Source organism: Cetorhinus maximus, chromosome 1 (genome assembly GCF_964194155.1).
Source record: "Cetorhinus maximus chromosome 1, sCetMax3.hap1.1, whole genome shotgun sequence".
NCBI lineage: Eukaryota > Metazoa > Chordata > Chondrichthyes > Lamniformes > Cetorhinidae > Cetorhinus > Cetorhinus maximus.
In genome coordinates, this window is record NC_135879.1 from 89,692,769 (window position 1) to 89,707,639 (window position 14,871).

At 44.8% G+C, this 14,871-nt stretch overlaps 1 protein-coding gene across 1 annotated transcript in view; it reads left to right on the forward strand.

Moving 5' to 3' along the window:
• fras1 (Fraser extracellular matrix complex subunit 1) overlaps window positions 1-14,871 on the forward strand; it is a 562,738-nt gene that overhangs the window by 471,306 nt on the left and 76,561 nt on the right. Inside the window, exons 56-57 of the mRNA XM_078543632.1 lie at window positions 10,940-11,284; window positions 11,731-11,891. Of these exons, the coding sequence (XP_078399758.1) occupies window positions 10,940-11,284; window positions 11,731-11,891 (506 nt within the window). The remainder of the gene's footprint in view (window positions 1-10,939; window positions 11,285-11,730; window positions 11,892-14,871) is intronic.

Here is a 14,871-nt window from a genome sequence, read left to right on the forward strand (position 1 = left end):
CCTTACAAATTCAAAATAAGGTTCCTTGCAAGTTGGTTCCTTGGAGACACAGTTGGAGGTGTACAGGCTGGTTAGAGCTTACATGCCTCTGCCTTACACACACAAGCTCCTTTCTGTTTATGCCAAGCTTTTCCTTTGAATGTAAATTTTCCATTGTATCACTAGGCTTTAAATGTTACATCTTCTAACAATAATAACCTTTCACTCCACCAATTTCATTAGTAAACTGAAAAAACACATTGATTGGTGTCTTCTAGCTCGGTGCAAGATGTCACCCATTCTTTTGAATGGTTTATTCAACAAATGCAAATACACTTTGCCTTTTAACTTCCTTACTGTTTCCCCAATTAACATCTCAAAACTACTATACATCAAAGCACCCAGACTAGCTGGCTTTAACCCAGTTAAGGCACACACAGACACACACATAGACACAGACACACTAAACTCTATTTTAAAAAATAATTTCTAGTAACATTATAGACATTAATCTCTTCATGACAGGAAGCAAAGAGATGCTTAATTTTTGATGCACAGTTTAAAGAAAAGCAAAGGCAAAATCTGGTTGTCTGTTTAATAGTAAAATACTATCAACGTGCACCTTGAGCAGCAGGTCAGATTTTCAGTTTGCCCCTAAATTCCAACAAGCAATGTGAACTTAGTAAGTAATTGGACCTCTGAAGCCAACACTAGGCTGGTTAATCCTAGCCCATGCCACGGTCCATTCTTGAAGCTCAGGCCCTTAGGGTTATGGATTATTTGTGGATATTTCTTACTCCATGCAAACGTTTACCCAGTTTGCAATAATGTCCCCTATAGTATGCTAGATTTTGTTTCCTTGGTTAATTTTAGAAAGATGAGCGAGGGAAACCAGGAAATTATAGACCAGTTAGTCTAAAATCTGTTGTCGGGAAATTACTAGATTCCATAACTAATGTTGGGGTGATGAAACACCTTGAAAATTTTCAGCTGTTGAGAGAGACCAGCATGGATTTGTAATGACTAGGTCATGCCTGAGAGATCTGATTGAATTTTTTGAAGATGTGACTAAAGTAGTGAATAGAGGAATCTCTTTGGATGCTATTTATATGGACTTCCAGAAGCTTGATAAAGAAGCTGTTAGCTGAAGCTCATGGAATTGAGAGCAAATTATTGACCTGTTGGGAAATTGGCTGAGCAGCAAGAGACAGAGAGTGGGTACAATAGCAGAATGTGACACTGGTGTCCTGCAAGGATCTGTGTTGGTCTCAACTTTTCACCATATTTATTAATAACTTAGATGATGGGATAGAAAGCCAAAAATTTGTCGATGACACGAAGATAGGCAGCATTGTAGGATGTGTCAGTGGAAGTGTAACATTAAAAATAAATATTGATAGATAAGTGAATGGGAAAAATTATAGTATAGCAAAAAAAATTCAATGTAGGCAAATATAAGGCCATCCACTTTGGACTTAAAATGGACAGAACAGAGTATTTTCTAAATGGTGAGAAGTTAGAAACAGTGGAGGTCCAAAGAGACCTGGGTGTTCAGGTGCATGGATCATTAAAATGTAGTGAACAGGTACAGAAAATAGTCACAAAGGCTGATGGAATGCTCCCTTTCTATCTGGAGGACAGGTGTACAAAGATATAGAAGTCATATTTCACTTATACAAAGCTCTGGTTATATCACACCTAGAGACTGTGAGCATTTCTGGACACCACATTTTAAAGAAGATATATTGGCCTTGGAGGGAATGCAATGTAGATTTACCAGATGATATCTGAATATTGTTGAAAAAAGAGACATGCTGTTGAAGCTTTTCATTTTGCACTCATCAGGACAGACAGAAGAATACCTAATTTCAAAGGGAATAGCAATTTATACTGCATGAGAAAAGGGTGCTAATTTGTTGGCAAGTGGACTCTGATCGAGTTATCGCCATGGTGAATGCACCAGGGAACAGTTATCTCCCAATTGTTTACTGCTTAAGTTCAAAAAAGGCAAGTTAACCCTGATTGGTTGAGGCATTACCATATGGAATGCAACAAGGAACAATTGTCCTCCATGCTTAAGAGGCCAGGGCCCTGTGTCTGAATATATGTAGCTTCTAGCAAGCGTCAGTGAATCACATTGCGAGCTCGACTAATGATCTTAAATTGTTGTTAGTGTAATTCTTGGTATGCTTGGGATTATTCAGTAAGTGTTGTCCAATTGCAGAATCACATCTGATGTTGCACACTATGTTCTGAGTTTTACAAGCACAGGTTGATTGAGCACAGCCAGTACTCTGTTGTGAACAGCTGAAGGGGCATGCGGTTTAATATGATCCACTCATTGTTGGGACGTATGGCCTTCATAACTGGCATCACACTGGCACTGACAATCAGTTACCGTGCCAGAATTTTTCCATCGGCATGCGGGGGCGGACTCGACATGCCGATGTATAAAATGACACACAGTGACGTTAGGCATGCATCCCGACGTCACCGCGTGCCATTGCGATATTTCAGAAGGTGGGCGCTATGAGTTCCAAGGCACACCCGCCATTGATTAACGGGTCAATTAAGGCCTTTGAGGCAGAAATTGACAGTGATTTTTCACAGCTCATGCGATTTTCAGTGCCTTGCACGGGCAGGCGGGTAGGCCTGAAAAACCTCATCCACGGGCGGGATAATAGGGGTGAGTGGCTTCACTAATGTGAGTTGTTAGTACTTTAGTTTTTAAACTTACTGCTACTTGCTTGTGTGAACAGGACAACTTCAATTCTCTTTAGAGCTGCTTTGACAGAAAGAACAGGCTTCAGTTGAGGACTCTGGAGGAATCATAACACCTGGGGCCTTGCAGGCCTCAGGCAGTCTTCCCTTACTCTGGGAATCGGGATTGTGCTCTCTGCTGGAGGCACCTCCTCTGGGGAGGAAGAGAGGGCCAGAAGGGGAGGAGGCCAGGAGTTCATATTCAGCCTCCAGAGGAGCTAACTTTGGGAGGACAGGCACAGGCACAAGAGGCACAGGATCAACAGGAAGGGGCCAGAGAAGATGCCACTATCCTTCTGCCAGGGTTTACAGGTGGTGATGCAGCTACCTCAATATGTCCGAGGTGCAATTTCGAAGGAGGCTCCGTCTCTCAAGGGAGACAGTGACCTCCACCTGTCAGATGATTGGCCCTGAGATCAGCTCCAACCGTGTGGGTGGACACCCCATGCCAGTGGCACTGAAGGTCACAGTTTCCCTCAACTTCTATGCCTCCGGCTCTTTCCAGGGGTCGGTGGGTGATTTTTGTGGAGTCTCCCAGTCAGCTGTTCACAGTTGTGTCAAGCTGGTGACAGACGCTCTGTTCAGGCATGCATTGACTTTCATTCACTATTGCTTGGACGAGGCCAGGCAGAGCGAGCCAGAGGCCCGCGGTGATAAGCCCGGGGTCTGCCTAAGGTGATTTATGTTTACATTTGCGGGTGCTACATCTAGGTGTTCCCCACTCACTGGCACCGGCATTTGAGACAGCCTGCTCACTCTCCTGTCCTGTTGGCCTTGATGACCTTGGCAGGCGTCCTCTGGCCCATGGAGCCTGTGCTGGCCCCGACTGGGAGGGAGCGGCCAGTGGCACGGCTGGCATCTCCCCAGTCGCTGCAGCCTTATCAGATGCCACGGCCACTGGCAGAGGGGTGGAGGAGCTGCTGCCATCATCCAGAGCGCCCTGAGACGAGCCCACAGACACGTCAGGCAGCTCGTGCGCCAATATGAGGTTGCTTTGGACCTACCTGCGCACCAATGATGGATGGGCACCTAGCTGGGATACTGGGTGCCCAATCCATCTCCCACACTGACATTGACCACCTGAGGTCAATGCCGCTGTGAGGGCTTGCAGGTCCGAGCGCAACCCCAGGAGGCCCTGATTGTTCTCCTGGAGGAGCCTCTCCATGAGAGTCGCCATTCTCTCCATGGAGGAGGCATTGTGCTTGGCCATGAGGTTCATTGCATTGCTCATGGTCCGCATGGACTCCTCCATCACGGACACCATGGCATGCATTCCCTCTTGTATCTCCGCCAGATCCTCCCACACACCCTGCTGGACTTCCAGCATCTGCTGCCTCAGGGACAACTCCAGAGGCTCATCATCAGCCACCGACTGAGCATGTTCCTGGACCCTAGCAGTCCTCCGACTGCCGGCACCCTGGGCACTCCTTGTCTCCGCTTGCACCTCAAGTGAGTGTGAAGTGCCCTCACCGCTGTGCACCAAGATACTAGCCAACAATCTTATCCCCACCAAGGTGCTGGTATCTGCGCTAGTGCCTGCCTGGCTGAGAGGGTGTGACGCTGGTATGTTTATATCTTATGGGCCCTCAGGGGTCAGCGGCGGGCCCTCAGCCTCCTGAGTCCGGGCGTCCCTCCGGAGAGGCTGAAAGGAAGATCAAGGACATTTGATTAGTAGCAGTCGTTACACTGTTAATGTGCATGCCTGGCACACAGATCAGGATGCGCTCCTCCTTCCATTATCAATGGGGATCCCATGTTGGATGCTGAAATCAATGTACAGTCAACAGTGGAATATTTGCACTGATAGACATTGTGACCTCAGTGCACAGCACTCTTACATCCCAGTGGCACCCCGACCTCACTGCGGCCAGTTGACCTGGGCACATGGCGCCTCTCCAGTTTATGTGCCTCTTACTCGTATCTGGTCATGATGAGAAGGTGGGGCTGCCCTCCGCCAGTCTGCAGCCACTCTGCATTATTGCGCGTTGTCTTCTCCTGAAAGGAGAGAGGAGCATTGATTAGCCCACCCTGTACCTGCATTGCCATTGCAGCTCTGCCACCCCCACCTGAGTGAAACATTGCAGGGCTCATCCGATTCGTGACCCTGGAGCCGCCATACACTCATTCCAAGCAGCCAGGGCTGACCCCCTTGCCCAGATGCTGCCTCCATCACATTTGCCACTCACACGCTAAGACCTTCCAAACCCATGAGCACTGCCACCTAGCAGGAGAAGGGCAGCAGATAGATGGGTACACCGTTACCTGGAAGTGCCCCTACAAGTCACTCAGCATCCTGGCTTTGAAATGTTTTGGTGCTCCACGACTGTTGCTCGGTCCAAGCCCTGGAGCTCTCCCCCAAACACTACGGTGGGTGTACCTGTACCACAGCAGGTACAGAAGGTAGCTCAGCACCACCATCTCAGGGGCAACTAGGAATGGGCAATAAATGCTGGCCCACTCAGCAAAGGCCACAAGCCGTGAATGAATGAAAACAAAAACAAAATTCTGAGTTGGGTGGTGCCTACCTAACTACTGTGCTAAGTGACCCATGCCAACACAGTACTCACCTGTTCCGATCGCAAGGGGTCATTAAACTTCTTGCGGCACTCGTGGGAGCTGATCTTTTCTGCCACCTCTTCCCAGGCAAGTTTTGTTATGTGGGGAGGCCTCCTCCTCCCATCCCTTGGCACAAAGATCTTGCGGCGTGCTGCCACCTCCTCGAGGAGGGCAACAAGGCATTCATCTGCAAACCTCGGGTGACCTGCCCTCCCATCTGGCCTGCTCTCTGAGGATGCTATCCAACAATCTCCTGTCCGACATCAGTGGCAGCCTTTGGACAGCTGCCTGCGCCATTTATGAATAGGCCACCGGGTCGCTGTTGGACCTGGCGGTCATTGGCCTCCCGCCACCACCCGTCCCTTCCCGCTGATCTCGGGAGCCACGATTCACGCTGGGCGGGCCTTAATTGGCCCGCCCACGTAAAATGGCGGAGTGGAGCCAATTGCAGGCGGCGATCAGCTCCACGCCCGGTTCCTTCCAGCCCGCCTGCCTTAAGTAAAATCCTAGCCCACATTTCTCATTTGGGTGTTAGGCAGAACATCTTTTTGGCTGGATGGCAGCATCCTATTAGTGGAGAATGGCACTTGCATTGCTACTGCACAGTGGCAGTGTGAAACAGCTAGCTTCACCTTCTGTTCAAATTTCATTAGTCCCAATGACTAGTGGATCATATCAAACTGCATGCCCCTTCAGCTGTTCACAACAGAGTACTGACTGTAGTCAACAAACCTATGCTTGCAAAATTCAACACGTAGTGTCCAACATTAGATGTGATTCTGTGATTGGATAGCAGTTACTGATCAATCCCAAGTGTGCTAAGACTTACACTAACAATCAATTTAAAATTATCAGTTGATCTCGCAATGTGCCTTATTTACAATTACCAGAAGCTACATATATTCAAGCACAGGGCCCTGGCCCCTGCAAACACAATATATCCAGGCATTGTGTCTTTTTCAGTTGAACAAAAGCATGGGGGCAGCTGTTCCCGGGTGCATGCCCCATGGTAACACCTTGAGAGTCAATCACCTTTTTTGAATTTAAGCAAAAACTTGGGTTGGGGGGGGCATTCTCCATGGCAATATAACGACCAATCAGTGCTTTTTTCTCATTCAGTATACATTGTTGTTCCCTTTGAAATTTGGCATTCTAGTATCTGTCCTGATGAATGCAACATGAAAAGCTTTAACAGCATGTCTCTCTTTTGCAGCAAAGTTCAAGTTCTGTACTATCAAATGATATCTGAATGCGCAGGGTTAAGTTCGGAGGAGCAATTACACAAACTAGGATTGTAAACCCTGGAATTTAGAAAATTAAGGGATTATTTGATTGAATTTTCCATATGTTAAGGGGACCAGATAGGGTAGATAGAGGGAAATCACATAGGGTGGTTGGGGGAATCTAGAAATAGGGGACATGGATTAAATATTAGAGCCATACCTGAGGAGTGAAATTAGGAAACACCTCTGCATCCAAAAGGCGGTAGAGTTTGGAACTCTCTTTGGCAAATGACAAATGCTGGATCAGTTGTTAAATTTAAAACTGAGATTGAAGGATTTTTTCAACTAAAGGTATTAAGTGAAATGGAGAAAAGGTGTGTATGTGGATTGAGGTTGCAGATCAGCCATAATCTCATTGAATGGCAGAACAGGCTTAAGGGGCTAAGTTTCCTGCTCCTGTTCCAATTTTAATGATCCATGCACCTGAACCTTACGTTTACCATGCAATACATCAGAAACTAAATTGTTTTGCCGAAATTATATTTTAGAAACAATGTTTTCCTACTTCTACTGATAGTTCAGAGTTACGTCCATTTCAGAATTGGGCAACCTTTGACCTTAACGCCTGTAACTCATTGAAACGTACAATTCATTGAATCATACAAGATTCTGAAGGGGCTTGACAGGATAGACACTGAGAGGTTGTTTCCCATGGCTGGGGAATCTAGGACACAGGTGACACAGTTTTAGGATTAGGGGCTGATCATTTAGGACTGAGATGAGGAGAAATTACCTCACTCCGAGGGTTGTGAATCTTTGGAAATCTCTACCCCAGGGGGTTGTGGATGATCCATTGTTGAACATATTTAAGATTGATATAGACAGATTTTTGGCCTTTCAGGGAATCGAGGGAAATGGGGAGCAGGTGGAAACATGGAGTTGAAAATCAGCCACGATCATTTTGGATGGCTTGACCTTCCATATGGTCTACTCTTGCTCTTATTTCATATATTAACTCTGAAGTTCCACAGTATTTGTCTTACTGGAGTGAAGGGTAGAGGAAAGTAGAAAAATAGTTCCTGTCCTTCAATCTGACTGCATTCCTATAGTTACCTATATTAATACCAATTATCCTATTCTTTGGCTCATCAGCCCCAGCATACCACTAGAATCTTTAGACTGGACTGTATCATCCAAATCAGCTCTGTAAACCTACTCACTGGTACTACAGATTTCATTGTGGAAAAAAAAGTAATATCATATGCTCAGCTTTGGAGGCATAGAGAGCTACACCCATTGACAGAGCATGGGGTAGCATTTCATCTTTATCATTTGGGTAGAGCGCAGTAGGATAGTTCGTGCACACTTACACAACCAGCCAGATTTTCCATTCATTTCACCTACTGCTGTCTGTGCTGAAATCAGCAAAATAAAAAACTGAACATGCAATCTTCTTGACTTAAGGCTTATTACCAAACCATGAAGTGCATTTATTCACTGAGCCATCAGATGAGCTTTTGTTATACTTCTCATTTCAGGTTGTCCTGCCAAGGAACACTTATCACAAATATCAATCAGCCATTTTGATTTACATACCACACTAAAAAATGAACACAGCTTCCCACGTTTAAATGGGTTTGCAATTTATCTCTCTCTTACTGATTAGAACTCCTCTAGTTACATGGCGACATATCACTTTATTTTAATTACTTTCTGAAGGATGGTTCCTCCCACAATAATCAAATATCATTTGATTGTCCAAAGGTTACGTGTTTATAGTTTGGACTGTATTTTGCAATTAAGAACCCTGAATGTGCCTATCTAGAACCATTTTTAGTAGAAAATTTGGCTACTAAATAATATTACATGTTACAGCATAATTTGTGAAATATTTCAATAATGAAGAACAATAGAGTCATCAAAGAGAACACCAGAACAAGAACCACATGAGTGTTTCAAATTCCTGAGTGCTTTTTAGTGCATTGCTAAATGCATTTGTGCCATTTTTCTACTTCTAATAAATTGGGTTAACAATTTTGTTAAAATAATGTGCAGAAGGATTTGATGTGATTACATAACATATTGCACTAAAATAGTGCATAGTGAAACTCATGGAGAAAAGATGAAACACTAAATTAACCCTGCATTAATGTACCAAGAGCTGGATTTAACACTCCCAGACCAACAGGTTTGAAAGCCTTACCTCCCGCCTTTGCCCCCACCAGCATTAGACTAGTGGCAGGGCTGGCATCAGGTAGCCCACCTACCAGTGGGCCAATTAATGTCCTTGAGTGGCTATTAATGCCCACTAAAAGGCCTCACCCCATGGGTGCCAGTTAGGCCCACACCATCAGCCAGCCCAGCAGGCTTCCCTGCTCAGACTGGTGGTGGGTGGAAGGGTCCCTCAGGCCCATCAGAGGACTCCCCCGCCCAAGTTTGTACTCCACCCATGGCCTCTCAAGCCCCCTCAACCCCCCCCCCCCCATTGACCCCCAAACACTTACAAAGTTCACTCTATCGCAGCTCACTTCCTTGCCACTCAAGTTCAGTGGCCACCGTACCTACCAGTACGTTGAGAGCTGCTGGCTACTGATTGGCTGGGAGGTTTCTGAGGTGGCACCTCCTCTCCCTGAGGTGCAGAAACCCCGCCTCCAGACTATTAGTGACTAATTGGCCATTAAATGGCTGTAGGTGTTCTTCCCCTGGGCAGACTCTCCGTCCCTAACTTTTTAGTCAGGAGCAGGGGGGAAGGAACTAAGGCATTCTATATAATTCAGCCCCAAGAGTTTTGGAACACTGTGGTCGACAGTCTTCGCTATTGCTTCAACAGGCAATAACTGCTGTCTCACGCGACAGACAGATGCTGCTTATTTGTCCCTGCTCGACTGAACACCAAATGCAGCATGATACTGAGGTGTTATGGAGCATAGAATTACAAAAGTATTAAAACACAGAAACAATTGCCTCTAGCTCTGGTTTTACATGACCCAGATGTGTTTTGAAAAAAATATATTCATGTAACTCTTTAAATTGTCTCTTTAAACCTCTTTAAATTGGGAAAATGTTAGAGTCTATTATAAAGTATTTAATAGCAGAGCATTTAGAAATACATAATATAATCAGAATAAACATGGCTTCATGAAGGGGTAATCATGTCTGACAAATTTATTAGAATTCTTTGAGGAGGTAACAAGCAGGATAGGTAAAGGGGAACCAGTAGATGTAATATATTTGGATTTCCAAAAGGAATTTGATAAGGTACTGTACAAAAGGATACTTAATAAGATAAAAGCCCATGGTGTTGGGGTAGTATATTAGCATGGATAGAGGATTGGCTAACTAACAGAAGAAAGAGAGTTGGAATAAGGGGGCATTTTCACTGTATCTGGTGAAATGCCACAGGGGTCAGTGCTGGGGCCAGAATTATTTACAATATATATTCATGACTTAGATGAGAGAAGTGAATATACTCTTACCAAGTTTGTGGATAACACAAAATAGATGGGAAGGCAAATGGTGAGGATGACAGAAAGAGTCTACAGCGGGATATAGACAAGTTAAGTGAGCGGGCAAAAACTTGGCGGATGGAATATAATGGCAAATGTGAGGTAATGCATTTTGGCAGTAAGAATAGAGGATCTGAATATTATTTAAGTGGAGAATGACTGCAGAAAGCTGCAGCACAGAGAGATTTGGGGGTCCCCATGCACAAGTCACAAAAGGCTAGCATACAAGTTCAGGAGGTAATAAGGAAGGCAAAGGGAATATAAAAGTAGGTATAAAAGAGTATAAAAATAGGTAAGTCTTGCTAAAACTATACAAGGCATTAGTTAGACCATACCTAGAATACTGTGAACAGTTTTGGTCCCCTTATATAAGGAAAGACATACTGGTATTGGAGGCAGTCCAGAGGAGGTTCACTAGGTTGATCACAGGTATGGAGAGATTTTCTTATGAGGAGGGTTTGAGTAGATTGGGCCTGTACTCATTGGAGTTTAGAAGAATGGGAGACAACCTTATTGAAGCATATTAGATTCTTAGGGGGCTTGACAGGGTAGATGCTGAGAGGTTGTTTCCCCTTGTGGGAGAGTCTAGGACCAGAGGGCATCATCTCAGAGTAAGGGGTCGCCCATTTAAGACAGCGATGAGGAGGAATTTCTTCTCTTAGAGGGTAGTGAATCTCTGGAATTCTTTACCACATAGGGCTGTAGAGGTTGAGTCATTAAGTATATTCAAGGCTGAGATAGACAAATTTTTAATCAGTAAGGGAATCAAGGGTCATGAGGAAAAGGTAGGAAAGTGGAGTTGAGGATTTTCAGATAAGCCATGATCTCATTGAATGGCGGAGCAGACTTGATGGGTCAAATGGCCTACTTCTACTCCTATGTCTTATTGTCTTATGGTCTGTTGTCACTTCATAGGAGACACCAGTAGTACAGTCTCAGCCATCTGCTATACCGTACCAAAAACAGCCAAAGGCAGCAGCCTGTATGCCTTGGAATCCGGTTCAGATTTCAAAACCAGAGGATTGACAAATGAGAATCGTGTGGTCTTTGGCCCTGGTGTAAGCATGTCAACGTGTGATGTCAAGTTGATTGATGACAGTGAATATGAGGAGGAGGAGGACTTTGAGATCACCCTAGCTGATGCGTCTGACAATGCACGGATCGGGGAAGTTGCAGCTGCCAAAGTGATTATAAATGGTCCCAATGATGCCTCACTGGTATTTCTTGGGAACTCTTCTTTCACTGTTAGTGAAGATGCAGGTAGGTGCATAATTACTCCTGTTATCATCAATCAGCGAATCTCTCTGATTGCAGCATCACAAACTGTAAAGTTGCAGAAAGCATGATGGACTTTTAAAATATATTCTGCATTATTTTTCCATTTATTTTGCAAATACATAGACATTGGGTGGAATTTTATTCAAGTAAATGGGACTGACCTATGTGTCAGCCTTAATGTGATGAACTATGTGATTGTAATTCAAAGATTTAAATTTATAAAATACAATATCTCAGAAGTAGCGCAGGAGCTGCAATTTTTCTCCAGGCTGACATATAGGGTGGAATTTTAAGACAGTGCGATTTTATGGTCCCGCCGAAGTCAATGGAGTTTAGAATAGCTGGCTGAATTTTACAACCCCACCCCCACCACGACGGGGCAATAAAATTCGGGCCATAGTGTCATACTGAAATGTTTTTTTTTGTAGGCTCCATTGAAATACCAGTTATCAGACATGGCAGTGATTTGTCCACGCTCACTTCAGTGTGGTGTGCTACACGCCCTTCAGACCCTCCTTCTGCAACTCCAGGCATTGACTATATCCCCAGTTCGAAGAAGATTGACTTTGCACCTGGCAAAACAGAAGAGGTAAACGCCCTTCATCTAAAATAATATCACCGTTTGCACAGAGCTGTGTTTAAACCAAGGCATTGATTGAATGTATGGTGACGATATTTACAAAATGAGAATTCACATGCAAATGGTTTTACACCTGTAATTCCCCCACATATTACGTTTACAATCTCATGCATGCCTCATAGGTAGAAGCAAATGGAACACAAATATTTTCTTGCAGAGGGGTAAAGACACATGCTAGATAATTTTCCAAGTCAATCCTGTCAGTGAGAATTAATAGTTGGCAAGCTACAGGCAATTCAGGGTCAGATTCCTGATATTGCCAAGGTTTGATGCTCTCCACTGGCAGCGCAAATTCATAACATTCCTCCTGCAGAGTGCAGGCATTTTCTTACAGAGGGCAAGAAAACAGGTGGAGCACTGGAATTTTAGTACAGAAGAGAGGAAAAAATTTGAGGCATGGAGATAGCTTTCTCCAGGGTGGACGAAGACTTTGGAGTGAGCATGAGCTTTCATTATGCATGTTCTATAAAAATACCTGACAGAAGTCTGGAAGCTTGTCCTATTGGGCAGCAACTGGTACACGTCACAATGACCCTAACGAGAAGGAAACAAAATATAAGACACATTACAAAAAGATTCAAACATGATTGACTGTTATCAAAGCTTCAACTAAACACTACCTGTGTAACACTAATCCAAAGGCAAACAACTGTGGATGCTGGAAATCTGAAATAAAAACAAAAAAATGCTGGAAATACTCAGCAGCATCACCCCTGCTCTAGGCGCATCTTTTGTTTCTTTCTTTTCTTGTCCCATCACCATTCTCTTTGACTCTGGAAGACCAACTCTTCTGTCATTCCATCTCTCCTGTCTTTCAACCTACCACAGACCTTCCTTTGGTCCTTGCTCCACCCACCCTTTGCTCAAAACCTATTTCATTTCTAACTTTCCCCAGTTATAACGAAAGGTCAAAGGCCTAAAACGTTGGGAAAAATTTTTCCCCTGTTGGGGGGAAGTGCAGGAGCGGGCGTGGGTGGGCGCACCTCCGATCGGCGCCCCTGATCGGGGGCACACCGTCGTTTTACGTGGACGGGCCAATTAAGGCCCGCCCCTATACGTTCCCTGTGCGGGCGGGGGGCGGATTCCCTCAGCCGGGAGTGCGCTCTTTCACACATGCGCGCAAAAGAGCGCATAGATTTCCCTGAGGCTAAGGAGATCAGCTCCGATTTAAAACTTTTAATAAACACGTTTAAAAATTTTCCCTGCCATGTCCCCTCATGTGACACTGTCACATGAGTTGGGACATGTCCATAAGTTTTACTGAAACCTTTCTTAAAAATTTAAATACCCTCATGAAACCTTATCCCGCCCATGGATGAGGTTTCATGCTTTTTCTGAAGCCCGCCCGGGCTCCCGGCCTGCCCGCCAGCCTTAAGATTGGACGGGCAGGTCCATTAACGACCTTAATTAGTTTTTAAATGGCCTCAATAGGCCGTTGACAGGTCGGCAGCGCACAGCTGACTCGGCTGCGCCCCCGCCGACCTGAAAATGGAAATGATGCAGGGTGATGTCGGGAGTTCCACCCGACATTATCCCTAGTCATTTTACGCATCGGCGAGCAGGCCCCGCTCCCGCTCGCCGAGCAAATCTTGCCCGTTAACTCTGTTTCCGTCTACAGATGCTGCCATAACCTGCTGAGTACTTCCAGCTTTTTCTGTTTTTATTACCACCTGTATTGTATCTGAGTAATCCACTTTCCAAATAATATTGCAGGTTCCTTCAACTTCAAGGTCCAGTAGAAACAAAATAAGATGCTTAAGATTCATTGTACATTTTCAGATCAGTGATTTGCTAAAAGCTTATCAGATCTTTACAAATTCTGGATAATACAAGTTTATCTCACTGAGGTCACCATAACTGATTGATGAAATGGAGAAAAATATGTTTCCCTTAATAGTGTCAATTATTAGCCTGCAGTAGCTTTCCCCTTCTCACAATGGAAAACATTTATATTGATAAAAAAGCAAAATACTGCGGATGCTGGAAATTTGAAATAAAACAGAGAATGTTGAAAATAGCAGGTCAGGTAGCGTCTGTGGAGAGAGAAAAACAGAGTTCACTTTTCAGGTCTGTAAAGTCCTCTCCCCTTCACTTCACTCTGACCCCATCCCTTCTTCCAATCTTACCCCTTGCCATGTACTCACAATACCCTTCCCCTCTCAGACCCTGAATAATCTTGTCTTTAGCAAATGTCTTGGCTTCATCACTTTACATCTCCACCTCGAGCTCAGCACAATACTCAGCTCTTCCAGCATTGCCTCTGCCTCCAAGCACTCTTCTTTAACCAGGCAGTCATTCCCTTGTACAGTGGACCCTTTTACCTGTCTCCAGTATTCTCCCTCTACCTGGACCCCTCCCTTTGACCTCCTACCTCTTCTACATCATTTCATTGAGAAGTGCCAGTGAGACGTTTGCCATCTCCATTTTTCTGTTCCCCTCATTCCCTCTAACATATCTTCCTCCGAGTTTGCTACACTCTGTTCTCTGAGGTTCAATTCCAACATTGTCATCAAGCCCGCTGATGAGAGTGGTGCTGTTGGTGTCTGGCATGCTGACCTCTACCTAGTAGATGCTGATGCCATCTGACACTTCCTCCTACCTCCCCTGGACCATGTCACCACCACCAAACATCACTATTGTTTTCAATATTGTCACTAACTACAATTCCCCTGAAGATCTTCCTTCCACAGCCTCAAACCTCATAGTCCCCAAACCCCCTTTAGCCTGCTCTACCTTCTTCCCAAAATTTACTAACAGGACTGCCCTGGTTGACCCATCATTTCAGCTTTTTCCTTCCCAATGAACTGATTTCTTCTGAACTCAACTCTTTTTTTTCTTGCATTGTCCAGTCTCTTTCCACCTACATCCCCGATTCTTCTGATCCTTCCATCACTTCAGCAGTTTCCAGTTTCTTAGCCCTAACCATCTC